Here is a 27771-nt window from a genome sequence, read left to right as displayed (position 1 = left end):
AGTTAGCTAAGCTTAACTAAGTGTCTGGTAGAAAGGATGTCAATGAATTGATAGAAGCTGGGCCTAGAATCTTCTCTAAATTCACATGCATGTTGATGCATGACTGAGCAGAGAGGGCTTGAGAAGCTGGGGGCGGGGCATGTCATTTGGCAACCCCTTCTTCCTCCTGGTTTCTCTAACATAGTGATTTCATAGTGATCAGGGCTTGTACACCATATTTAAAGGTTCACGTGTTGTATTCTGGCAGCCAGAGAGCCAGGTGGATGATTCCCATCTTTTATGATGTCAGAGGTTCTTCAGCAACACAGAGACCACCTTCTCGGTAGAGACAACTGCCTACTTGGGAAGCAAGAGAAGCTTCCAGAAGCCACCTCTTGATGGAATAGTGAAGTGTTTGGGAAAACATTTGGAAATTCTGTCTTTCATGCAGAAGAGAGTGAAAGCATGTGTGCCGTACAGACTCATGGAAAATAAAACCCAGGCTGGAGAGATGGCTCAAAGATTAAGAGCACTGGCTGCTTTTCCAGAGGTCCTGAGTTCAATTCCCAGCAACCACATGGGAATCTATGGAGATCTGATGCCCTCTGCTGGCATGCAGGGTTACATGCAAATAGAATGCTGTATACATAATAAATAAATTAATAAATAAATAAATAAATAAATGTTTTTTTAAAAATTTAAAAAAATGACACCCAAAGCACTTAACTGGCTTACCACCTCACACAGCTCAGCAGAATCTAAAGCTGGGACTGACTAAGTCCAATGCCATAGTCACTCACAAATGATAGATAGCTGTGTTGTGGGACAGTTGGCAGACATTCCCTCCCACCCATCTGAAGACTCTGACCTCACACAAGGAGAGATGCTTGCTCCTTTTGCACAGCAGGCAAATGCCAAAGTGACAGTTTTCTTCCTTATTTGGGGCAATTTGGGACAATTTTTCTTATTTGGGCAATTCTGTAAGATTTAGCTTAGAATACTGATGCTTAAAAGGGGTTAAAATGGACCAAATCTTAACATAATTCTTTGTCTCACCCATGTGGATCTAATGCACACTAATCCATCTATTTGCCACATGAGTACACAAAATTTAAGGATCCTGACATAACCAATGCCTATTGGTCCTCTGAACAACGGTAGCAATGAAAATATATCTGTGGGTTTGGATCACTTACTGTCTGGAACTAAGCATTTTCCAGGTATTGTTTCAGTAAGTTCTGTTCATAGCATGAATTGGTATTCTCCAGCCTTCTGGGACTAATCTTCACTCTCAGCCACACAGCTAAAAATCCTAGTGGTAAATGTGGGCAAATTTCTAATGTTTCTAAAGTTCCCATGTGCACTTGCACCCAGGCAACTCTGCCCCAAATCCCTCCCTCTTCCAGTGTCTCCTCAGCACCCCAGACATCTACCCCTTTCCTAGAGTAGCTTCTTCCTCCTCCCTAAATCCCACTGTGCAAGAGTCTCTATCCCTGTGACTTATCCTACAAAGCAGACCACTGTGTGGGTCGGGATCCCATGAACCTTTGCAGAGAGCACATGAGCCTGTGTTGGTCAAGGTATGAAGAGAAGAAATTAGCTGGGGACAGGAGCATTGTCCCTCACTGTGGGATTCTGGAAGTCTCTCATTTCTCCACCTACACAATACCCCTAAAGAGAGTGTCTCTTTCTTGCTTCATGTAGGAATCAGACTTTCCACACATATGCCACCTTCTTGTGAGGATTATCTTGAATTGGAAACAACTGAGTTTGCATGAAAATGATCTTAGACTCTGGGCCATCAGAGCTAACTCTAGACGTATCCATCCCCAGAAAAAGCACCCAGCAGAATCCCACCCATCAGCCCCACAATCACAGATAAGCTGCTGTTCCTGGCTTATTCCATGATGCTGCAGATCAGATTCAGGTCTGCAAGCTTGCACAGCAGGAGCTTCATGGACTATGTTCTGTCTCCAGACCCCCACTTTTATTTTAAAGACACATTGCATTATATTTATCTTCAGCAAGTAATTGCTTCTTCCACATCAATCATTTGGCCCATGCTTCCTTTATCAGTTGCATCTGTCCACATGAGACAGTTTTACTCCAAAATCTCATTTCTTATTCCAGTCTTGGAGTTTAGAGAATGGAAGGAATTGTTCTGGAGCTGAATTTTTATGCACAGACACAGATTATATGCACATTAACTGAGGAGTGAATGTAAAGAAATTGAGACCTTTGCACATGCAGGACACAGAGCCACCCATCGTACTATAAAAGCCCCCAGTGCAAAGGTCTGGCCTAAGACAGAATCTGACCTCTCTTCTTTGCAAAATAAAGTCTCATTTTCATCTTCACCCTGCTTTTCCTTCGTGTTGCTTTCAATAAAGTCTTGTTTTCATTAGAAGTTTCTTGTGTCTTATGTCTACATATAAGAAAGCCTCTTCCTGACTCAGCTTGCCCATTTGACTTAAAATAACACATGATGCAATATTTCCCTTCAGTGTCCAATACATAAACAAATAAGGCCAAACCCACATCCAAGAGATCTCATAGCCAGAGAGTGTAGTAAAATCCTAACTACAACCATGCAAGGCACAATTAGAGGCACAAGCCATAGGGAAGCTGGGGTTGCCTCCTTTGGCTTGAGTTGGGATTGAATGGATGAATGAAACAAAGAGGTTAGAGGACACAGAGGAATGCAGAGGGAAGGGCAGGAAGAGTGCTGGTTGCAGGAAACTATCCTGCATATCAGGTACAGGGACAGATGTCCATAAACCCGGGAAGCATAAGAGAGCCTTGCTTTTGAGTCACTGATTCCTCAATGATTTTACAATTCATCCCGTGAGAAAACAAATAGCAAGCTCACACAACTATGAGGAGGCAAGATTTTGTATTTAAGCAAAGTACTTTAATTTGGGTTTAAGTTTTGTACATCCTCAAGAGGGAACAGATTCTGGCTTTTAAATTGTCTCATTGGTTCTTGGTCTTCTTATTTATCTTCTCTTGCAGCACCTGACTTTAGGAATGCCACAAGTGCCAATCTGTCGAAAATTTCCACGACATGCACCCCAGCATATACCCCCATTGGTGAGGCAAGTTACAGGGTTCTTGATTCTTTGGGTGAAAGCTGAAAAACGAGTAAGAAAAGCCACACATTAGAGTTGAAAGCATCAGATCTTGAAAAATTCCAGTGGGCTTTTCAGCCAAGGCTGGGATGTCTGGTTCATCAGGACTGAATCTAGTTCTTGGAAGAGACTGGCACTGATGTTTTAAGGTATGCTGGCTTTCCTAGGACCCAAATGTGGGAGGTCTGCTCCATCCTGAATGACTAGAGCTCCAGGGCCACCAGGAAGGAGCTCAGCTAACATGCTGTGTGAGTCCCCAGCTACTTCACAGCAGCCCTGCCTCTGTTTCTGCTCACAAGCCCCTTTGTTTGAGTATCAGAAGCAGTCAGTGGGGTATGAGTGTACACATGGGTGTATATGTGTGTACACACATACAGAGACCAGAGGTTGGCATCAATGTGTTCAGCAATTACTCCCCACCTCATTCTTAGAGACAGGGGCTCTCACTGAACCAGGAATTCACTGAGTAGGTTTTTCTGGCTGGCCAGTGTGTTCCTGGAATCCTTTCCAGGGCTAAGATTACAGACATGTCCCAGCTTGCTCTGCTTCTGTATGGGTCCTGGGGATCTGGACTCAGGTCCTCATGGTTGCACAGCAAGCACTTTACACACTGAGCCATCTTCCTATTTTGAATTGTTTATTTAAACTTCCTGGTACCTATTTTTTACAAAACTATCTGACCCAAAGCTCAGTGTAAAGGACTTGTTTGATGATAACTTGATGCCTAAATAACTTACAATGGAAAACAAAAGTCAACAGTATAAACTGTTTTTTTTGATAGTTTCTAATGTCTAATATTAGGTTTTCATCTCATCCCTCCTTTATTTCTTCTTCCCTTTTTTCTTCACACTCATCTAAATGTCAGACAGTGTTTGGGTATTGCTTGGCACCCAGATGCTCCTCTGTAACCAGAACACACCCATCATGAAACTTGGTGTTTCTCTCTGTAATTTCTGTTTAATGCAGTTTCAGATCTTTGCTTCATCCACCTCACTTTCTCTCTTACTTGTTTTAACCCCTTCTCTTAGTTATCTATCCCCTTTATTCTGTTTGTCTAATGTCAAGCATGAAATACAGCCTTGGAGCTTGAAAGATGATTCAGCAGTTGAGAGTGCACAGGGACTCTACAGAAGACCTGAGATCAGTTCCTAATACCCTGATCAGCCAGCCTGCAACTGCCTATAACTCCATCCCAGACAGATCCCATGCCCCTTTATGGCTTCTGGGGTACTGTACGCTTCAGTACACACCCATACACAGATATGCACATGCACACATATTTGAAAAGAAAATCAACCTTTCTACAAAATACAATTAAGACAGAGTTGGGAAAGAAGGGGAATAAAGTACTGAGGCCGATGAGGTAAAAACAAGAGAAGACAGGACAGGGGAGGAGAGGAAGGAAGGAAAGTGAGGGAAGGACACAGGGGTGGGAGGGGGCAGGAAGACATACAGACACTCAGACACACAGACAGACAGACAGACAGACAGACAGACAGACAGACAGATAGACAGACCTTTTCTCATTTCCCTTTGGAACCACCCCATTCTCCTGCCTCACCTGAAAAAGGTGACAGCAGCACCAGGAGAAATGTGAGGAGGAGGTAATGGATCCTCATGACTAAGGCCTGGTGAATGGCAGTGACACAGGGAGTGGAGCTCAGTGCCTTTTATAGGTTCAAGCGCCAACTCTTGGGTAGAATTCTATGCGGACAAGAACCCGGGTAATTACACTTGTGAAATACAGAACGAGTTACCTCCCTTGCCAAAGAGTGGCCCTTTGAGAGCACACTCATTGTCACTTATGCAAATGTGTGGAGCCCAGACAATGTCTTCCTTTACTGGAAACCAAGAGCAGCTTCCTGCCTTGGTTCTTTAGGTGTGAGGGACCCAGGCTTTAGGTGTCTGTGACCCCTGGGCACAACTTGACCTTACTTGCCTGTTCCTTATAACTTTAACTTGGTTGTCTTGGAGTCTGGCAACAGTTTTAGGTCTCAGTGGGAACTAATTTCACAAAGATCCATCAGGGCTTGGGCACACTCAGCTGCTGGATGCAAGGTCCCCAAGCTTTTCCAGGTCAGGACATAGGTCTAGTATCATAGATTTCTCCACGTTACTGCAGAATGGTGAAATTCATTTACTACTTAAAACAACAACAACAACAACAACAACAACAACAACAAAAAACATGCCGTCAATTCACTGTCCACTCAACTTGACAGTCATGGAGTCAAACAGGTGTGCTACTTCCTCTTACAGAAAAAGCAATGAGTTGATAACATTTTACCTGAACATGTCTTCCTGTGCCTACCCAGAACAAAACCAGTGAGTGGCTGGTTCTGGCTACCAAGAAATACACAACTCCATGGAACTTGGTAGCCATTGAGTCTGTGGCTCTCAGCTTTCTATGATTGTATGGATATCGGTAATGAGGAGTCAGGCTGGGTTTTGTATTTTCATATGAGAATCTATGACAGCAGACTCCAGTCCTTCCCACCACTTCCCTGTTGGTCTTGGTTCTGAGGGAGGCCATGGGGCTCGGGGCTGAGTGAGATCTCGTGTGTCTTCCTTAACCTGGTTGCTCATTTTTAACCTAGAAAACTATTGACAGTGATCAGGACATAACCCATGCCAAGGACAGAGAGATGGAGATTTTCTAAGGGAAAAGAGGTTCCATCAATCATGATTTCTTCCTCTCTACAGGGAGTTTAAACAAACAAGCAGTTGGGCAGAAATTCATCATTTAAGGGCAGTTTCGACAAAAGCTGTTGTGGAGTTTCCAGCAAGGAGATTTGAAACTGGAGAATGAAGAGTTTAGACACACACTTGACTGCTTCACTCCAACCACTTACATGATTTCAAAACCCATGGTTTTGGGCTTGGTAGGAATATTTTTAAATTGGCGTTCAGTAGAGATTTTTAAAAATCATACACAAAATGTATGCATACTTGTGGAGTACTTGTGTACATGTCACAGTAAGTATGCATAGTTGTGGAGTACTGCTTACAGTGTGCAATGATCAAGTCAGGATAATTAGCATGTCCATCACTTCAAATTGCGTAATTTTACTATATCGAGTAGCCTCAATTCCCTCTTGTAGCTTTTTTGAAACATTCGGTAGCTCTTTAGCTCCAGGGATACTGCTATACAAAAGATACAGTGGAAACCAGGACTTAATTCTCCTATCTTAAAAAAAAAAGAGAGAACACTAAGGCTCATCCCAGTCTTTCTCTGGTTGTTATTAACCTACTTTGTCATTAGAGGTGTTCTTAAAGGTAGCTGGTGATTGATCTATAATGATGGTTTGGTTCAAAGAAGGAAGTTTCTGATGGATCAGGGAATCACAGGGCTGGGTTAGGATGCTATTACAAATAATAAATAAATTCCTATCTGGGACTGGAGGATAGCCATGTGACATCACACTCCCTGTTGGGACTTTGTTTCCCTTCGTGAGGCATGCAGACTTGTATTGAAAAACATGTTAACTCATCCCCAATACTAAGAGTATTTCTTCCAGGCCAAGAAAGCACATACAAAAGCTGTTATCTGTAAATGTGCAGGCTGAATTAACACTTAACTCCTCTCTATTTGCCTTAGTTCTCTTACATATAACAGTAAAAGTTAAACATAATTGTTTACTATCAATGTGGCAAAATACTTTTGACAAATCAACTTTGATGGAAGAAATGTTATTTTGACTCAAGGCTCAGAGATTGAGTCCATGGTCAGTTGGTTCCACTGTTTTGTGGTCTTTCATGAGCCAAGACATCATAGCAAGGAGCATGTAGTGAGGTAAAGTTGCTCACCTCCTGGCAACCAGAAAGCAGAAGGGGGGATTTGAAGTGCCCATACTCATTGCTACTGTGTGTCCAAATACCTAGTTCTCTTCTAGTAGGCCCACTTTTTAAAGGACACACCATCTCCCAGGGGAGCCTCAGACTAACTCAAACTTTAACACATGACTTTTGGTGGACATTTAGGATCTCAGTCAAGCCATGTATGGCCATGAATAGCCATAATCCCACACATGTAACCCCATCTACTCAGGAGGCTGAGGCAGGAGGGCCATAAATTCAAAGCCCATTAGGGCTACATAATTACATTGAAGGAAGCTGGAACAGCTTAGAGAAACCATGTCTCAAACATGAGTGGAGCAAAAGGAGTTGTGGAAGAACTTTGGCTTAAAAAACTCTTGACTGACACACTAGGCTCATGGTTCACTCCCTAGTATCATGAAAAAAAATTTAAAGTCCTGAATTACAGAACTTCACTAAACTCTTTCCTGATTATCTCATTCATTAAACTTTTTCCTAATTACATCATTATATATTTCTATTTATACACACAAAGAAGTACTACTTAATATAATTTAGTATCATAAACCTCTCATTTTCACAACTTGGTTCTCAATAGCTACTGATTTTTCCCCCTGGATCATTTTAACTCTAAACACTCACTTTGAATTAGGTTACATGGCTATTTATTTGTAGACTTCTGTTTTGTTTTGCTTTTGAGAAAGCAATCTTAATTGTTATAATGTAGGGGTGATGCTTTACTGGGCTTAGAATTGAACGAAGTTAGTGGTTCCCATATTAGTGTGCTGAGCCTTAACTCTAACTCATCCTTTCCTGATGACTCATCTGCTTCCAATTGTTAGTAAAGCAATGTGCTGTTATTTAAAGATCCACCCATACAAGTATGAACTTCCCATAAAGCCCTATTGCAATCCCAGGGAGCAGCCAGCAGCACTTTCCTGGACCATGTCTGTCCTGTTCTGAACTCAATGAATGAGGGAGGCCTTGATAAAAAGGAAACAAAGATGATCTGAAACACACACACACACACACACACACACACACACACACACACACCACACCACACACACACACACACACACACACACACACACACACACACACACACGAGAGAGAGAGAGAGAGAGAAAGAGAGAGAGACAGAGAGAGAGACAGAGAGAGAGACAGAGAGAGAGAGACAGAGAGACAAAGAGGGAGGGAGAGAAGGAGGGGCATTAACTTTCCCCACCTCCTTTGAGGACAAATACCTCAAAGAAATGATGACATCAGCCTGCATGTTGAGGACAGTGGCCTGAGTGTCCCATCAAAAATTCTAGTGACTACAGCTTACACTTCTTGGCATGGGCCACCGAGACTTCTTGTGGCTGTGTTCATCCTATTAAGTATGCTTGAAAGAGACCTCCAGAAAGGATCTTCCCCCTCAGAAAATTACAATTCTGCCTCAGCCTAAAGGATCACACACCACTAGAAGACCACACACTATCATAAACAAGGGCCCCTCACCACAACCTGGAGATGAGGTTGTGTAGCTTTTGGAGTGAGTTCAGGTGTAAACCTAGATGAGTTTTAGTTTCATAAGAGCTTCAGGCTATGGGTACAATAGTAACTGACAAAGCTGGGAACTGGGGGAGGGTAGACTCATGGCCCTTCTCTTTTAAGGAGAGATAAAGACCATATCCCACACCTCTCATATACACCTGGAGAAGGCAAATAGTTTGCCTCCATGGGGAGTAGCCCAGTCACCCAGGCAAAGGGAAACCCTACTGATGGGCTTTCAAAAACAAAGCCTTTCATGATTGTGATTTCTGGAAAATATGACTTCAGCATTATGGTTTCAGTGTGTCTTTTAAAACATAGTTTTTAATCTTCCTCTTGCTCCTGGATAGGGTAGAGGTGGGGCAGAATTCAGGTTTTGAATGTTGTGGGATGTCACACTGGGCCCGAACTCAGAAGGTGGGTGGTGCTTGGTGTCATACTCTATTGTCATCATCTTAACCTTTTCTTTTCTTTTAACTTAACATTTTATAAGTAAAGTGCAATAAGAAAATAGAGCAAGCACTTGGAAGACTGGGCATTTCTTGAGACAGAGTACACAGACTCAGGCCCAGAGGGCAAGGTTGACCCAGACATCCTGAGCATCTCAGGAGAAGCCTAGGGATCTCAGTAATGGTGGTGGCAGCTGTGACCCCAGACCTGGAGAGAAAGTATGGTCTCCATGTGGGCCAACCTTGGAAAGTTCATTTGTCCATCAATGGATATGTCCTAGGATATGTAAACAAATGTTAATTTTGACTTGAATTCTGGGCTGAACTTCAAGGGTCCCAGCAACAGTCAAGGAGAGACCTCAAAGCAGATATGACCATGTAAAAAGGCAGTAGAGCACTTAAAGCTCTTACAGGAGGAGCTTACAAACTTCAAAGGCTTAGCCCTACCTCAGAAATTGGGATTAAATGTATGGCGTCAAGTTCAACAGAATATAATGCCATTTCCATATGAAGCTTCACATAAATCCATTGTTCACTACAAAGATGGCAGTTGGTAGTGCATGACTTTAATTCCAGCACTCCCAGAGGCAGAGGCAAGCTGATCTCTGTGAGTTTGAGGTCAGCCTGGTCTACAGAGTGAGTTGCAGGACAGCCAGGGATACACACAAAGAAACTTGTCTTGAAAAACAAAACAAAAAACCAAGAAAGAAAATTTTAACTTTTACTTTTCCTTGACAGTGAAGATTCAGCAATTGAATGCAGCAACAGAGTGCAGTATAAACCATAAGGCATGGAACTGGGTTCACCACCTTACCTTCACAAAACCTGAGCAGAGATGTTAAAAACTCCATTGTTATTAACAACAATGTTGTTAATTAACAACAATGCATTAACAACAATGTTGTGTATGCATTTCCACTTAAAGCTAAATTCAGGAGCTGAAGAGATGGCTCAGTGTTTAAGACCACATAATGCTCTTGTAGAAGATCCAGGTTTGGCTCCCAGCACAATATAGTGACTTACAACCCTCCATAACTCTAGTTCTAGTAGATCCCACCCACTCCTCTGACCTCCATGAGCACATGATGCATAGACAGACATGCAGGCAAAACACTCACATAGAAAATAAATCAACGAGGTTGACCCTAAATAACAATCTAAGCAATAGTCGAGAGGCTACCTTAAATGCCCTTCTCTGATAATGAGATTTGTGACTACCTTATATGCCATCCTAGGGTCTTCCTCTAGTACCTGATGGAAACAAAAGCAGACACCCACAGCTAAACACTGAACTGAACTCTGCAATCCAGTTGTAGAGAGGGAGAAGTGATGAGCAAAGGGGTCAAGACCAGGCTGGAGAAACCCACAGAAACAGCTGACCTGAACAAGGGGTTGCTCATGGACCCCAGACTGATAGCTGGGAAACCAGCATAGGACTGTTCCAGACCCTCTGAATGAGGAGGTCAGTTTGGAGGTCTGGACAATCTATGGGGCCTCTGGTAATGGATCAGTATTTATCCCTAGTATAAGAATGGACATTGGGAGCACTCTCCACATAGAGGGATACCCTCTCAGCCTAGACACACTGGAGAGTGTCTAAGCCCTGCTGCAAATGATATGACAGACTTTGAAGATCCCCCCACGGAAGGCCTCACCCTCCCTGGGAAGCAGAAATGGGATGGGATAGGGGATCAGTGGGGGGCAGGGGAGGAGGGGAGAGAGAGGGAACTGAGATGGACATGTGAAAGAAGCTTGTTTCTAATTTAAATTAAAAAAGAAAATAAATCTTAAAATGAGTAAAATTAAATTAAAACCTACATGAAACAGACATTTAAATAATTAAATGTTAGAATCTTTGTAAAAAATCACCATTTTCAAAATACATGTCCCACTTTTGTATAACAAACTAATACATCTGCAACACACCTCCTACACCTAAAGCTCAGGTAACGCCACTGAAGAATGGGTAGAAAAGATTGAAAGAGCCAGAGTGCCAGGATGTCATCGTCAAAAATGTAATTAAATCACTCAAAGTATGTGTAAATGATCTAAGAAAGCTAGTTCTAAAAATGTTGTCTGGAAAAATGGAACAATCAATATATTTCACTAGTAAATTATTGTTTTCCAAAATTGGTAACAACTAGAATAGTCCTTTACCATTTATAAGTCTGTGCAATTAGTCCCTTATAGTTTTATTCTTACTCCATTTTACAAATTATAAAGTGTTATTAAGGAAGAAAACCTTTTGTCTTCTTGTACTCAACACAGCTTCTCTTCCCTGGACTTTGCATTGATCCCTGCATTTTTGTTCATCACCGAGCCTTGTAAATGTATAGCTGGATCTCTTTTGATCACATGATTATCAGTCATCTCATTTAATCCTCATTCACAAACCTGCCAGGAGAAATGACTCAATTCCATATATGAAAACCCCAGGACCAGTAAAAGTTAAGAGATACAATGTCACTTAGCTAAGTGTTGTCACTAGAAAACAAAACCAGCTTGTCTTCAAAGTCTTTGCTGCTCATCCCCTACCCAATAACCAAGATGTCCTGATAACTTTACCCCCTTGGTTTTTCTACAGCACTGTTGAGCCAGAAGGTACTCAACAAATGCCTGTCTGATTTGGCACTGCCATCAACCTCTCCAGTCCTCTTGTAGGAAGAGCAGAGCTGAACTTGCTAGAAATGAGATTGCAGGCTACTGCTACCTTATGGGGAGCCTTCGTTCAAGTGCCCTAAAGATGTACAAGCTTCATCACTTCCCTACCTGCTGGAGGAAGCATGTACAAACCTGAGATGGCTCATAAACCATGCTGACTTCAAGCTTTGATATGGTGCCAAGGATGACCTTTATCTTTGGATCCTCATGCCATCACTTCCCAAATGCTAGGTTTCCAAGCATGAGCTAAGTTTTTATGCAGTGCTGGGGAGTCAAACCCCAGGCATCAAGCAAGCTAGGTACACACCCTACCAAATGAGCCACATCTGCCAAAATTCAGTGTATTTTTATTCAGATATCTGCTGTTCATCTCTGGAAGTCCCGTTTGATCCTTTATATACTCCATTCCTTTCCTCGTGAACAGTTTTACCCTGGGCATTGGGCATGCTTACACCGACTCTTTTTGTACCTTTGCTGGCTAATTCTACTATCCTCAACTTCACTGGGTTCATCTTACGGCATGGCCTTTCTTCTTCTTTTTTTTTTATCATCATGAAAGTTATGGTGAACAAATTGCAAAGCATCTTATTTATTTATTTTATCCTTTAATTACTACTCATATTTACATATCCATCCCCGCCATTCCCTTGCCCTCCCAACCTCCCAAGTTCCCCCTCAACCCCCCCAACCAATCCCCCAACTCATCCCCAGGGATGAGTTTTCCTCACAATGACCTTTCTTCTGATAGTGGATTGTATCCTTCTCTGCCTAGTTGGTCATTTCTATGGCATCTAGCATGTGGGAACAAATTTGACCATCATCTTTAAAGGAAAGTTGGACTTTATTCTGGCCCAGATTTAGGTTTGTCTCAGGTGTTTGAAACCTTGCAAGCGAGCTACAGAAATTTTCAGAAAGGACTCACCAGTGTCACCAGGCTACTTTATGAAGGTGGAACGACCTCCACTTTGCTGTTGGAAATGCATTTTCTAGATCCGTGAATTCCTGAAATATCCACACTGTTCCCTTCTGATGTTTTCATTTTCCTCTGGCCATGTGATATTTTGTCCCAAGTGTCCATTAATCACCCTAGGACTGATGTCCCCTCCCCACCCTCTGGTATAGCTCTCAAGCACTGTCTCCATTTGAGGGCCTGTCCTCCTTTCCCCACCTCTGAAGGCAAATGGGGGTGAGTTGTTCTATCTGAATAGATGTTTCAATGACTTGAAGCTGCAACATTGCCTGCTGGTCCTGTGAATTGGCCTCCCTGTGCCTTGGCTTAGAAACTGCCTATGTAGTAAGTGTTGTATTCATGAACTTGCCATCTTCCTTCTCTCCCTCTCTCCCTCCCTCCCTCTCTCCCTCTCTCCCTCCTTACCTTTCTCCCTCCTTCCTTACCTCCCTTCCTCCCTCCCTTTCCCCACCTCTCTCTTTCTCTCTCTCTCTCTCAGATCTACACTGGTTGTTGTTTAGTGTCTGGAAACAGCCTTTCCCATTATACTTTTGATGGAAGATGAATGCTATAAACTGTGCGGCAGGATGGTTCTTCCACCCTAACCTGAGGGACTGATTATCTCATCTGTGTACCCCTCAGACTAGTGCTGCCAGGGAAGACCACTAACTGGGGTCACTCAGTATGAACTTCTAGAAAGCACCAACTAAAATGAAAACACTTCTAAGATATGTGGATGTCCTTCAACTCAAGGACACTTGTCAACCAGTCTAAGCATCCAGATATGGAGACAAGAACTATACTGTTATGAATCATGCAACCAAATGTGGAGAGTAGCAATGTGTGAATGTCCACAAGTCAAAAACGAAGCAAGAGTCGTAGATAGAGGACTCAGGTCAGAGCTTCACATCTAAAGAAAGTTGCCCATTTGGGAAGCTTACTGTTTTTAGGAAGAAGAGATCATGGGACAGCCCCTGAGGGATACGTTAGGGTGAGAAATGGGTGGGTGGAGTGTATACCAGGCAGGAAGCAGCAGAGCAAAGGCCAGAGCAGTGGGAAAGAAGAGAACAGGAAGAGGGCCAGGTCCCTGTTTCTCTGGGCAAATTTTTCATAAGGGCTTAAGGTTGACTTCTGGGGTGAACTGATGTTTTAGATTTGGGAAAATGGGATCCTATGAAGAGGGCTGGAAAGATCAAGATATCTACAGTAAGACACAAAGGGGTATTTCAAAAGACAACAACTCCATTTCCAATGAAGTTATAGAATACACAAAATATAAAATGTCAGTCTGGACTTTGATGATTTCCCCAAGGGAGGCCTCATCCTCCCTGAGGAGTGGATGGGGGATGGGATGGGAAGATGGGAAGGGGAAATGGAGGTAACTGGGATTGTAAAAGAAGATTGTTTTTAATTCAAATAAAAATTAACTAAAAAAGAAAAGTCTGTCTGTATGTATATGTACATTTCACAAATACACATGTTTATATACATGCTATTTATTTTTCATTATTTATTCATTTATTGTTTTTTTGAGACAGGGTTTCTCTGTGGCTTTTGGAGGCTGTCCTGGCACTCGCTCTGTAGATCAGGCTGGCCTCAAACTCACAGAGATCCGCCTTTGTTTGCCTCCCGAGTGCTGGGATTAAAGGCGTGTGCCACCACCCTCTGGCATTTATATACATGTTTATACACACACACACACACACACACACACACACACAAATACACATACACCTAATCAAGCCCTTGGCCCTTGGAAAATGAGCGTAAGTATCATGTAGACCTCTGTAGATGTGCTGCTTCATTCAAATCAAACTGCGTCTGTTGATTTTCTTAGTTTTGTATTTGTTTATGAATTCGATGGCCAATATGTTTAACAAAAAAGATTAAGCTACTGATTTTCTTTAAAAAAATATATATTACTTTCATTCTACTGTTACACGCCCCTGAGAGGACTGCCCCCAAATGGCCAAATGGCGGCAGTCTCATCCTGAATCTGGATCTTCTATTTCTTCTTCGTCCGGCAGCATTTCCGACCTCTACTAGAACATTGACCTATTTGTTCTTCCCTTGCAAGGCAGCTAAACAAAGCACACCGGCCACCTCGTAGTCTGCAGAATAATTTCTGGATGGTTCTCTGGATGAATGCATTCCCTACAAGGGGAAAAAATCAAGACTATTTTAGAAAAGGTGTTAAAAAGACATTGGGTCCAGCAAACGGCATTTTTTCACTTCTGTTTCTTTTCTCTTTTCCTATAAAATCAAAAGTAAAATGAAGGGATGTCTAGGCAGGAAACAAAGTCTTCTAGGGGCTGCATCTCAGCTGTGAGCTCACAGCAGCCTGGTCTCTGAGCCCTACCATAAGAACTTGGACTTGGGGCCATTGTTTTCCTAGTACCTTTCAAGCATCCCATTGTACCTCTCTCCCTCCAGCCACTTAGCCCACTTAGAAAAGATATCTGTGGGTTTGGGTATCAGATGAAATAGTTCATTTCCATCAGAATTAAAATATCATATCAACTTTCTCATGTCTCATTCTAGTATTCCAGTGATGAGGTGGGTGGAAAGTTGGCATCTGTGGCACTATTTAATCTCTTAAGAGTGGAACAGGACAGACCCGAGAGCCTGCTTTAGTGCTGTTAATGATTGTTGTCAGAAGGAAACACTGGCAATGTTTGGTTTCCACTCATCAAATCCACCTAATCTCAGGTTCACCGCAAACAGAGAAGGGCTGACTAAATTACATGTTCTCAACCCTTTCCACCCCTTATTTCCCAACCCATCTTACCTGGAGCAGGTACCAAGAACAAGATGAGGAATGCAAATAGCAGATAATGGAGCCTCATAGCTGACTGCTTCCAACAAGCCGAGACTGGGCCAAAAGGTGTGCTTGTCCACCTATATAACTAGGTAAGCTATGATTGTAATTCTTGTAATGTCGTAGTGATGACAATATAACATATTTCCTGACGTGTCTTTCCAGTGTCTCTCACCACAAAGAACACACCCACTCAGCCAGGAGCTTACAAACCTGATGGGTGTAGCCAAGCTTGATGGGACTTTTTTGAGGTCCTCCAGGCCCTGGGCACATTTCCAGATCAATTTCGGGCTGTGGGTACAGATAGAACTGGTATGGACAAAGTAGTTCTTTTTAGGGGTAGCCCCAGGACGTGCAGCCTCCGGCTTAATTGCCTTTGAATGTAATCTGCTTTCTGTAGCCTAGCAGAGACCTGAGAGCCTTCCGAGGACATATCCAGAATTGAGAAACAGAACTAGATTTTAGGTAGTAAAGATAAAAAGAAACTTGGGCCATATTGAAAAACTTTTGCTATGGGAGTACTCTAGTTTGAATGACACCTGTCTCATACTTTACCATTGTCTGAAAACTAGATTCATGAGTGAAGGTGTTTCAGTTTATCAGAGAGAGTGCCATAGTGATATGTATTCATCTTCTCTCTATACCAGAGAGACTTACAAAGACAACACTGAAGACCTCTAGGTGTTCTTGACCTATGAGCTTTTAAAGAAGGCCAAGGTTCCGTTAATTCTACTATGTATAAATTCAGTAGCTGGAGTAGCAAATCTCTTGACTAATCCATTTAAATGTTGAGGAATCTAATTACTCTATTACATCCATTGATAGTCTATTCAGTCAGGAGACCAAGTCATCCCACAGAGGTAGCTGTTGCAAGGTGTCAGTGTAACTACAATGGATCTAATGTTCTGGGTGTGTTAGTTCTGGGATGGAAGGGACTCAAAATACTGGGATACCTAGAAAGATATTAAACAAATTCCTATGGGTTCAGACTAGTCCAAGTGCTCAAAGTGGGATTGAGCCTGTGAACAGACATTCAAATACAGCATGGGTGCTGACAAGTGAGAATGGCACTTATGCAAGCACAGGGCTACATAAATGTAAAAAAATAGTGGCTCATGATGAAGAGTGGGTTCAGATCTGCAGATACAGGAATACTTTGGAGTATAGACACTGGTTTTAAAATCATCTTGTATCTGCGGTTAGAGACATTAGGAACAATTTTGAAATTGAGGAAGTTGATGAGTGTGGAGCAGGTGTTGGCTGCTGGGTGTTGGCTCAGTAGTCTTGACTGGTCTGGGTGTCAGAGGATGACCAGATCCCAGCCTTGTGTCACTGAGCCAGCCTATCACGGGAGATGGCTCACTTTTCCATGTGGAGAACAGATTCCACATGTGAACCTTTGGCTGTGACATGTGCCTTTGCAGGCCGAGAGCCTTTCTATTGCATCAACGTCTCAGAAGAGGTTCATTAGGAGTAATGGTCACTTTTTCTTGTTAATCACCTTGCAAATTCTGTTTGTTCTGCTTTGTGTATTCCTGTGGCCATGTACCTCTCAATAGCATCTCAGCTGTGACTTCAGCTTTAGGAGATTCTGTCCTCTCCCCCTTCAAAGCAAATTCAGAAAGCTACCTCTCAATAGCACAAGAAGATTAGGGAAAGCATAGACTTTGTTTCACACTGGGTAACTGAACTGTGTGACACTACCAGGCCACTAATGTACTAATGACCCATGTCATTTTCAAACCAAGGCTTTCAGAGTTTTTGCAACTTGCATATAGGATTGAGCACTGAGGGTCCTAGGGCTTAAACACCACTGAATTTTAAACACTGATTTCCTTCTGTATCTATTCTACCCCATACACTGTATCAGGAGAAGAGAGCCAGAGAAGGTAAGGGCAGAGTGTCCAAAGCAGGGATAAAATAATTAGCACGAAGGATCTCTGGCTCATCCTGAGCCATGGGAATCAAGTTATGACAGATTCAATAGTGCAGGAAGTCACACAGGCATGATTTGTCACAGAAGGAAGACTGCAGAGGTTGGAAGAGCAGAAGCAGTTGGGGAAACAACGAATACTAACCAAGATTTGGTTCAAGTTTCCATTTGATTTAGTTAACAGCATGGTATGGGGAAACTAGGACTAAGATTTCAGTTATTTGAAAGTATCATCCTACCAATAATTCCTTGCATGAAGACAGAAGAGAGGGCCTGGAAAAGTGTGTACAATTTAGCTAATGAATCTTTAAAAGTCCTTTTGTTTACATAATCTACCTTCAAGTAATGCTACCCAATGACTGTTGGATCGAGCTTGACCACCATGGGGTGTTCAACTCAACCTAGAAGCATTCACTGGGTCTTGAAAATTCTGCCCTGTGGCAATATATTGACTTTGAAGTAACAGAGATTCATCTACCTCTACCTCCCAAGTGGTAGGATTAAAAGTGTGTGCTACCACCACCTGATCTCTATAGCCTGAGGCTGGCTTTGCTTTCTCAATCCTCAGGCAAGCTTTAATAAATCACAAAGCACCACCCTGCCCTCTGGTCTAGGGTTGGAGCCCCATGAGATTTTCCCTTCCCCATTAGCATGTGCGTGGCTGTTGTCCTTCTTCAGATCCTGTCTGGCAGCCATGCTGTTGAGACTTCATCAATACAAGTTCCTTGATATCTCTAGGGCTGGGATTATGCTTAAGGTAAAGACTATCGAATTTCTGTACATCTTAACTCTGACACAAGCAGTTGCGCATTCTGCTTGGCTTTGGAAGAGAGGATATCGTCTAACAAAATGAACCCACATTCACTTTGGTCACAAAGTCCCCAGAGAACTCCTATTGATCTCCTATCAGCTCATGGGTCCAAATCCTTCAAATTGCCCTCCATGCCATCTTTCCTGAAACCATTATGCTTAGCTGAGGTTGCTTAAACAAGCTCTACAGGAAGTAAAAAGGAAATAAAGACTGCATGGAAGAACAGGGCCTCCAAGGACTACAGAGGATGGAGTCTGAAGACTGTGTGGTTCAGAGGTCAAGCCTTAAGGCAGTGAACACTAAGTACAGAGATAAAAGGAGAAATCACATTACTGTAGAGAACGCCCATGGGTGAAAAATCTTGCAAGATCTGGGCAAAGGCAAAATTTAGCTCCTATGCACACTTGAGTTTGTTTCTATCAGGAAAAAGAAAACAGTGCCCACTGAATTGATGCAGGTTTTTGTTTAATTAGATAACTTGATTTCTGTGTATAGTAAGGGAACAGTTCATTCATAGGGCATGATTTTGAGAAAAGATGAAAAGGACATGAACAGGGTTCTAAAAATCGGTTCTCCTTGTTTATTCACTGGGAGGTCAGGACTTGTGATCAGAACAAAAAGGCAGAAAAAGAGATAGAGCACATATGATTCAAAATTCTGGGAGCAGATAAAGTGGCACCAAGCCCCAGATCCACTCTGCAGTCAGCTGTTTATGCACTGGGTTTCTTGCAACAGTGGAAGGAAAAGGCCCTGCTGATGGAGTCTGGAGTACAGAAGCCATAGTGGATGTCAGAGGCCATTGATACATGAACAAAGAACATTTTCAGAGAAGGCCTGCCTAGACACTCAAGATTCCTCATTCCTGGAATAAACAGTTTGTCCTGAAGGCATCTACAACCTGTTAGTCTTTCCTAGCACAGTTTCCTTTCTTTCTTTTTTTCTTTTTTTTTGTTTTTTGTTTTTTGTTTTGTTTTTTAAGACAGGGTTTCTCTGTGGCTTTTGGAGGCTGTCCTGGAACTAGCTCTTGTAGACCAGACTGGTCTCAAACTCACAGAGATCCAACCTGCCTCTGTCTCCTGAGTGCTGGGATTAAAGGCATGCACCCCCCCCCAGTTCTAACACAGTTTCTTATCACGTGGTTTAGATAATGGGACCAGAACCCCCCACTGTTGCCCAGGTTGATCTCCATATTATGTACACTCTTGCTCCAAATTTCCTTTCCACACATTCTTAATTATTTTGTCTCAGAGAATAATCTCCATTTGCAGAAGTGTTTCTGAACCCTTGGAATCCAACTCTGAATGATTGCCTCATTGCTACTTTGTTCAACTCCCCCTCCCCTTTCCTTCACTCTCCTCTGTCTCAGCATCTACAGTGGCCTGCACCATGTATATACCTATGTTACATTCACCTAACTACCCATAAACCTACTATTTCCTGGTATCTGTCATTATAACCCATTGAAGTTTTTCTTTTTAATTTCAACAATGAATTTGTCATATTCAATGCATTGGCTGTTTTTGCCTAATCATCTTACTTGATCTCTTTGCATCAGATGACCTATGGGGGCATATTATGCCTGAAACCACCCCTCTACTTCAACACCCAGAAGTCCTTAAACATACCCTCTTTCAGAACCTTAGTAGCTGATACTGTACAATGGTCAAACATAAATAGTATTTAGTATTTGGGTTCTATGTCCATCACTATTTCCAAGTTAGATGATGGGAAAAACCACAGAGGCTGACATGGTGAGACAATATACTTTCCATTTCCTCCAGTTCTGATTGCTGCTTTTAATTCTTCATGGGCTGTCGCCTCTTTTATCTGCAATCTTGCTAAAAGTAAACATCTTCAAGAATTTGACAATCCTTTTCTTCATCTCCTCCTCCTGGTTTTCTCATCATCCTTAGTTTTTATCCAGCACACACTATGTACCGTACACAATGCTAACAATATAAATGTACCTATTTCATTGGAATCATTCAGTAGTTCAATAAAGTTGTATGTGTGTCGTGACCCAGCTTGTATCAGTCCCATGCTACAGAGACTATCTATTCCAGACTGATGTCCTTATGGACTGTGATTGGAGCCATCCGAACAGCCATGGGTCCATCCCTGAGTCAGGGTGTATGGACCTGGAAACTCCTAGCTACTCAGGGGCGACAAAGACCAGACACAGGCTTCTTGTCATTTCAGGAGGGCTCTCAGTCCATGCTGAAAACTGGAGTCTCTGGTTTATTCTAGTATCCTCCTAAACAGCTTTCTAACAGTCCGGGTTACTGCCAAGAGCATTTACTATTAAGTCATCCTTTTAACCCTAGCAGCACACCTAAAAACAGTCTCTAGGCACATAGACAAAGCCCTCAGCACAGGTGCAGCACATTCAGGGTCTAGGCCTGTTCTAATTCAAACCAGGAGACATTCTCCACTGAGGCCATCCCATCCTGCAGCAATTAGCCAGCATCTGCAATACAATGGAGGTCCAGGTTTCTGAAAGATGGAGCTGTTGGTTTGGACCCCAAAAAACATTCTAACTGATAATTTTTGGTCCCCGACATATGTGTATGGAGGCTTAGAGTAGATGATAAAATGCCTCATGCTCTTAGTTAGAGATGATGTTCAACTCCCGATAATCACCACACACAACATTGGGATGTGGTATAGACTGTTTCCCAACTTTGCTGACTGACTTACACACTTACCTGGTTATCATGAGCCTTACATCTGGGGCCTTTCTCTCCTCAGCTTGTTATAAATCCTCTGGTCTTTGTTGTGAATAACACATGCAGCTTCAGGTTTTCTTTGTTATGGAATTTGAGACTTCAAACCCTTTTGCGTCTACTTATTTCCTAATTGTTCAAATGCATCACTTACAACCCATACAACTATTTCTACATGGGAGTTTGCACCATGTTCAGAGCCTGGCCCAGATACCAAGTCTTAATGACCCCATCATCACAGTTAAAAGGGGACCCCTTAGCACTCTGCACTGTCTCAGAGTGTAGCTAGTATGACACTTGGACCTTTTGTCAATGCCACAGTGGATATAATACATTACTTGTAATCATTTCTGGTGATCTGCATATCTACTGTCTTTTTTGTCTCCTTTGGGTTCATCAGAAAGTAAAGCCATGCTTCTTATATTTCCCTTACTCTTTGAAAGATAAGAACTTTTAGAAACTTAGACTTTTCAAGACAAATTTTTGGTTTTTCGAGACAGGGTTTCTCTGTGGCTTTGGAGGATGTCTTGCCACTCGCTCTGGAGACCAGGCTGGCCTCAAACTCACAGAGATCCACCTGCCTCTGCCTCTGGAGTGCTGGGATTAAAGGCATGCGCCACCAACGCCCAGCTAAGACAAATATTATTAAGAACAACTAATTCCAATGTGTGTGTGGGGGGGTGGTAAATGAAAAGACCTTCACCACATAACAAAAATCACACAAAGCATTTTTGCAGCAATACAACAGCTAGAAATAAGTTAACAAGTAAATATAACATAGAATGTGGGTTAGATGGTTGTGGCAATGAAGACCAGGAGATTAGCCTCATTGAAAAGCTGTCATATTTCAATGACAATGGAACAAACAGAGGGACTTGAGAGTTACAGTCACAGTCATTTAGAAGGAAGAAACAAAAGTGAATATCACAGTTAAGTTTGAGTTAAGTAGTGGGAAGAAGCAGGCTGTGAAGGATGTCCGACTTCTCAGAACAGAGTAGATGAGTGTAGGAAGCACGGTGTAGAGTAAGCATTGGAGAAACCAGAGTTGTCAGTCATTCAGGCCTATTTTTTTTTATTCTAAAGGAAATGACTGACACATGGTCAACCAGAAGCCTGGAGTGAATGTTGTCTGACAACTTGGTGATCTTTTTACTCTTTTGTGGAGCCAGCCTTCCTAGACTCCCACCCCCCACCTAATCCTGAGCATTGTTTAGGCCCTAATCCTGAGCTTTGTCTCTCAGCGAATAGAACCCATCCCTATGAAAGAGGTCCCACATACTCTATATCCTCCACCAACAGAACCCATCCTTACACTCACTGCAAATTTCTTCCTGTCTAACCCTGAGCTCTGCTTTTTCAGCTGAAAGAACTCATTCTAACTGTAAAGGTCATAGGTGTCATGGTACTTTGCTAGGGAGTTTCTATGTAGCTCTGCCTAAAGCTTTGTTACGAGAATTGTCACGTGGAGATCCCCCCCCTCAAAAAAATTGACTGTGTTTAAACATGTAAGAGAATTAAATTGTGGAATCAGGCTCTCTAGAAGTTTTGATCCAGTCTGACCAATCAAGTCTGGCTGAACCAGATTTTCATTCTCACCTCTTCATGTTTTGTTTCGTTGCCAGCAATGGTATCTGCAGGGACCCCAGAACAGATGAAGGTACCATTAGGGAGGAGAAATTAGTGGTAACACCTGTCAGGGAGACATGATATGGAGAGAAAGCCAGGATGAAGACACCCTACTTTTTGCTGTTTGATCATTTACTACATGCATAGAATGTATTTTGATCAAATCCATCCCCATGCCTCCTCCAATTTCCATACTATACCTCACTATAATTCCCTCTTAATTTCATATGGTCCTTTTAAAAAAGTCACTGAACCTACTTAGTGTTGCCAGCATGTTCATGAATAAACAGCCATCTACTGGAGCATGGGCAATGTCTCAGGGGCCCAACCCTGGAGATGACTGACACTCCCTCCTCCAATAGCCATCAACTGCCAATAGCAAGTCAGCTGGATCAGCTTGAGATGGAACTTAGTGACTACCTCCCCCACACATGGCATGCTGGGACTTTGTCTGACTTGATCTCACACAGTCCTTCATATGCAGTCACAGGTACTTTTAACGTGCTCAAACTAGTTTAAGAATTTGGTGCTTAGCTGTGATGTAGTGCTTTTGTTAGTCTCGAAAATCACTCTGACCCCACGTGGGCTGACTCCAGACTCTTAAAGATGAAATAAAGTGAGAGACAGAACAGCAAATTCTACACAAGTTTGCCCCAAGGACATTCTTCTATATGTCTAGCTTGGGTAGGCTCATGTCCAGTGGGATGAATACACAGTGATGCCTTTTTGTTTACATTGTTATTCTCTCATTAGCTCCTCCAACTGCATTTCACACCCCAGCTCCAGAGAGACCTCATCATGAAGCAAGTCTTGCTAAAACCCCACACATCCTCTGAAAGAAGGTTTCACAAGCAGGGGACTTAAAGGCATAAATGTTTCTTATAAAATGATCTTGAAGTCAACTCATTAATGGGCTGGGGATTGGGATCAAGGAAATAATGTATCCAAAGACAAACTGTGGGGCCCCAGGGGTGGATTTTTATTTAACTTATTTATTTTTAATATGTTTTAATTGAAATAGAATTACATAACTTTCCCCTTGACTTTCTTCCCCCAGCCTGCCTCAACTACCTTCCCTCAAACCCCATTTTCAGGTTGATAGTCTCTCTGACTTTGATTATTGCTATTATTATGTTTTACACACACGTGTGTGTAATTGTATGCACAAATATATATAAATACAACTTTCTGAATGTGTTTTTGTTGGTGTCTGTATGTTGTTTCAAGGCTAACCACTCTGCTTAACTATTATGGGGGTTCAACCCTTAGAGAGGCTAATTCTCCTTATCCCAGCAATCATTAGTTGCCCGTAGTTTTGTCTAGTGGAGGGGCCCCAAGATAACTTCACCCATGTTAACATGTCCATTGACACTGCCCTTGTTCTGGTCTTGCTTATGCAGCCATCTCTAGGAAAGACTGTTTTACAGCAGACTTCCTGGCATCCCGAGAATTACATCTCCTCTGAGGTATTCCTTGATCATGGATGCAGGAGCTATTACATAGATGTATCCATTAGGGCTGGACTCCACACAATCTCTGCATTTATGGTTTGAGTGACAGTCTCCATTTGTTGTAAAGAGTGGCTTCTTTGATGAGGGGTGGTAGCAGCTTTTACCTTTGGGCATAAGAATAAGATTTAGAATGTAGAGAGGGATTATGCTGGTCTAGTGCAATACAATCTTTTCTAAGGTCCGTGACCACACTACCTCAAAGCAGCTGGATAGATTTTCAGTACCAGGCATGATTGCTTCCTTTTAAGTGGACCTTAAAGTCCAATTAGATAGCTCTTGGTTGTTGCCTACATGTGAGTATACTTATTGCACATTTATGCATATCTTGACATGCTGGTCATTGCTATGGTTCATGTGTTTTGCAGCTTGGTCATTGTTTCCCTCCCTTGGCAGCTTGCATAGTGTTTTCTGGAACCATGGAAAATAGAGTATAGTAAAGAGGCCTAAGGTCAAAGCCAGTTCAAATTGTCCAATACTGTGTTGTAAGTGTGTGGTGGATTCATCAAGAGGGGGCCATCCTCAACCTTGACAGGCAACCAAGGCCTACATTTATAATCTGTATTTTTGGGGACTCACTTCGAGTACCCTCACTATGGTTTTTATGGAAAGCATTATCAACCCAAGTGGCTTATATATAATTTTAGGTAAATATAAAATATGGTTCCGTGTGAATTTATGAAATAACCCTGCTTTTGTTAGTCCCTCATGTCTCCTCCTTATTATTGATCTCCCTTCCTTCCCAAATTGGAGTCCCATTCATGTTATTCCATTTTTCCATATCATCTGTATCCTACAATTCCCCTCCCAAATCCCCCCCAACTATGGTCCCTTTATACTATCCTAGTTTCTATGGTTATTCCCTGTTGTATATGCACTGTTCTGGCTAGTCTGTCAATTTGACACGAGCTAGAGTCATCAGAGTGGAGTAATCATCCACTGAGAAAATGCCTCTATAAGATCCAGTTGTAGGCAAGCCTGAAGGGCATTTTATTAGTTAGTAATTTATGAAGGAGTGCTTAATCCATTGTAGGAGGGGCCATCCTTGGGCTGGTGTTCCTAGGTTCTACAAGAAAGCATTCCTGGGTTCTATCAGAAAGCCATGAGGAGCAAACTGGTAAGGAACACTCCTCCATGGCCTCTGTATCAGCTCCTGCCTATAGGTTCCTGCCCTGTTTGAGTTCCTGTCCTGATTTTCTTTGATGATGAACTGTGATGTGGAAGTGTAAGCTGAATAAACCCTCTCCTCCACAACTAGCTTTGGTTATGGGGCTTCATAGAAACTCCAATTAAGACACTTACATCTGAGAATTTAGAGCTAGAAATGATTGGTGAAAGAAAACACGTAGTGTTTGTCTTTCTGATTCTGGATGGCCTTACTTAATATGATTTTTTTTAGATTCATCTATTTACCTGAAAATTGTATTCCAATTGTGCATAGTTTCATTATCCATTCATCTGTTGAAGGACCTTTAGGTTGTTGCCCTCCCCTGGCTATTGTGAATAAAGCAGCAATAAGTATGTCTGAACAAATATTTGTGGTGTAGGATGTCACATCATTCTGTCATATGTCAAGAAACGCTATACCTGGATCATATGGTGGATTTCTTTGTAATTTTTGAGGATTCTACACACTGATTTCCAAAGTGGCCATACCAATTTACATTCCCACCAATAGTGAATGAGGGTTCCCTTTTCACCCCCCACACACCCAGCACCCACTGTTGGTTGTTTTGTTGATCTTGGGCTTTATGACTGGGTTGAGATGACGTCTCAAAGTTGTTTTAATTTGAGTTTCCCTAGTTACTAAGCATCTTAGCTACTTTTCTATTGCTGAGAAGAGACACCATGACCAAAGTAACTTGTAGAAGAAAAAGTTTATCGGGCTTACAGTTTCAGACAGTGCATCCATGACCGTCATGGTGGGAAACATGGCAGCAGGCATGGCACTGGATCAGTAGTTGTGAGCTCACATGTGAGCTCACGAGCACAAGGCAGAGAAAGAGAGGGAGAGAGCTGTCTAGGATGGGTGGGATTTGTGAAGCTCCAAAGCTCACCCCCAGTAACACACCTTCTCCAACAAGGCCGCATCTTCCAATCCTTCCCAAACAGTTCCTCTAACTGGAGACCAAACATTCAAACATATGACCCTTTGAGGGGGCCATTCTCATTCAAACTACCACACTAAGGATGGTGAATACTTTTCTTAGCAATTTTTACTTCTTCGATTGAGAACTCTCTGCTTAGACCCCTAGCTCATTTTTTTAAATTGGGTCATTTGCTTCCCTGGCTCTTTGTTTTTTGAGTTCTTGCATATTCTGCATATTAATCCTCTGTCAGATATATAGCTGTCAAAGATTCTTTCCCATTCTATGAGTTCCTTCTTTACTGTTCTCTTAGCTGTACAGAAGCTTTTTAGTTTTATGAGGTCTGGGTTGCCAATTGTTCATCTTAATCCTCGGTTAATGGAGTCCTGTTCAGAAAGACTTTTCTTTTAGAGAATTGCCTATGTTTTTGTCCACCAATTTTTAGTGTTACAGGTTTAATAGTGAGGTCTTTGATGTAACTGGGTCTAATTTGTGATAGATACGAGTCTAATTTCATTCTTCTGTACATAAACATCCAGTTTTCCCAGCATCATTTGTTGAATATGCTATCTTTTTTTCTAGCATATTTTTGCCTCTTTGTCAACTATCCCATAATTGTAGTTATGAGTACTCATGTTTGGGTCTTCTATTTAATTCTACTAGTATTCATGTTTGTTTTGTACTAGTAAAATATTGTTTTATTACTATAGCTCTATAATATATCTTGAAGTCTGGAATAGCAATTTCTCCAGTGTTCTTTTTTTCTAAGGGTTGATTTGGTTTCCCAGGATCTTTTCTGGTTCCACATGAAATTTAGGATGCCTTTTTAAAATATATATTTCTGTGTTGTGAAGAATGTTGTAGGTATTTTGATGGGGATTGCATTGAATATGTAAATTTCTTTTAGTAGGATGGTCATTTTCACAAAATAAATTCTACCAATCCATATAGGATTTCTTTCCACTTTCTAGTGTCTGAATAAATGTCTTTCTTCAGAAATTTGAAGCTCTCAATGTAGCAGTCTTTCACCTTCTTGGTTAGATTTATTCCAAGATATTTTAATGTCTTTCGTGCTACTGCATAACTACCACAAGCTAAACGATAGCCCAACTGGAGTGTCCTTGACATTACTGTAAATGGGAGTGTGCCATAATGTTTTTCTCAGTGCTTGTTGGTGGTGTATACAATGGCTACTGATTTTTGTACCCTGCTATTTTGCTGAAATTTTGTTTGTTTCTAGAAGTTTTCTGGCATAAATTTTAGAATATCTTAGGTATGATACATATATCATTTGCAAATAGAGATAACATGATTTCTTGTTTTCTATTTGTATCCCCAAGGGTTGTTTTTTAATAGGATGTCTGGCATAATCATGTAATCAGAACTGGTTATTGAAATGAACTTATTGGCTAATGGTGCAATGGGCAAGGGTGAAGCATTAACTGGTTATGACAGCTGATATTGGTGGAGTTATGATTATATACCTGGCCCTGTAGTTAAAACTGTGTTTATAGATTGAATTTTAACGTATTTTTTTTTACCCAAATGGTATGAAGTTAGTATTATAACCTGTATTGTAAGAAGAAGGAAACTATAATTTTAAAACTCAAATTTGAAGCCTATGCCATCTGACTCACAGACTGTTATGCTAAAAATCCCTTTCTACTACTTGAGCTCAGTGTGATTAATTTTGTGCCCACTTTTTTGTCAAAGGTTCAAAGTTCCTTTTCTCAATGTAAAGACCAGT

At 41.8% G+C, this 27771-nt stretch overlaps 2 protein-coding genes across 2 annotated transcripts; both read right to left on the bottom strand.

The window, feature by feature from the left end:
• Positions 1-2975: 2975 nt before the first annotated feature.
• On the bottom strand, positions 2976-4726 carry LOC100767221 (beta-defensin 4-like). The gene is made up of 2 exons (XM_027390020.2): positions 4669-4726; positions 2976-3109 (listed from the first exon to the last, which is right to left on the bottom strand). Exons 1-2 carry the CDS (start codon positions 4724-4726, stop codon positions 2976-2978), a joined length of 192 nt encoding a protein of 63 aa, XP_027245821.1.
• Positions 4727-14523: 9797 nt separating this feature from the next.
• LOC100769521 (beta-defensin 14) lies at positions 14524-15364 on the bottom strand. The gene is made up of 2 exons (XM_027390019.2): positions 15307-15364; positions 14524-14672 (listed from the first exon to the last, which is right to left on the bottom strand). The coding sequence occupies exons 1-2, from the start codon at positions 15362-15364 to the stop codon at positions 14524-14526; spliced, it is 207 nt and encodes a 68-aa protein (XP_027245820.1).
• Positions 15365-27771: the final 12407 nt, after the last annotated feature.

Source organism: Cricetulus griseus (genome assembly GCF_003668045.3).
Source record: "Cricetulus griseus strain 17A/GY chromosome 1 unlocalized genomic scaffold, alternate assembly CriGri-PICRH-1.0 chr1_1, whole genome shotgun sequence".
Taxonomy (NCBI): Eukaryota; Metazoa; Chordata; class Mammalia; order Rodentia; family Cricetidae; genus Cricetulus; species Cricetulus griseus.
This window is presented reverse-complemented; position numbering and strand designations above follow the sequence as displayed.

What these genes read in the sequence shown, in the direction of transcription:
- LOC100767221 (XM_027390020.2), bottom strand. Translation starts at nt 4,726, where the DNA reads ATGAGGATCCATTACCTCCTCCTCACATTTCTCCTGGTGCTGCTGTCA. An exon ending in GCTGCTGTCACCTTTTTCAG is followed by an intron (nt 3,110 to 4,668) that starts GTGAGGCAGGAG and finishes CTCGTTTTTCAG; the next exon opens with CTTTCACCCAAAGAATCAAG.
- LOC100769521 (XM_027390019.2), bottom strand. Translation starts at nt 15,364, where the DNA reads ATGAGGCTCCATTATCTGCTATTTGCATTCCTCATCTTGTTCTTGGTA. An exon ending in GTTCTTGGTACCTGCTCCAG is followed by an intron (nt 14,673 to 15,306) that starts GTAAGATGGGTT and finishes TTCCCCTTGTAG; the next exon opens with GGAATGCATTCATCCAGAGA.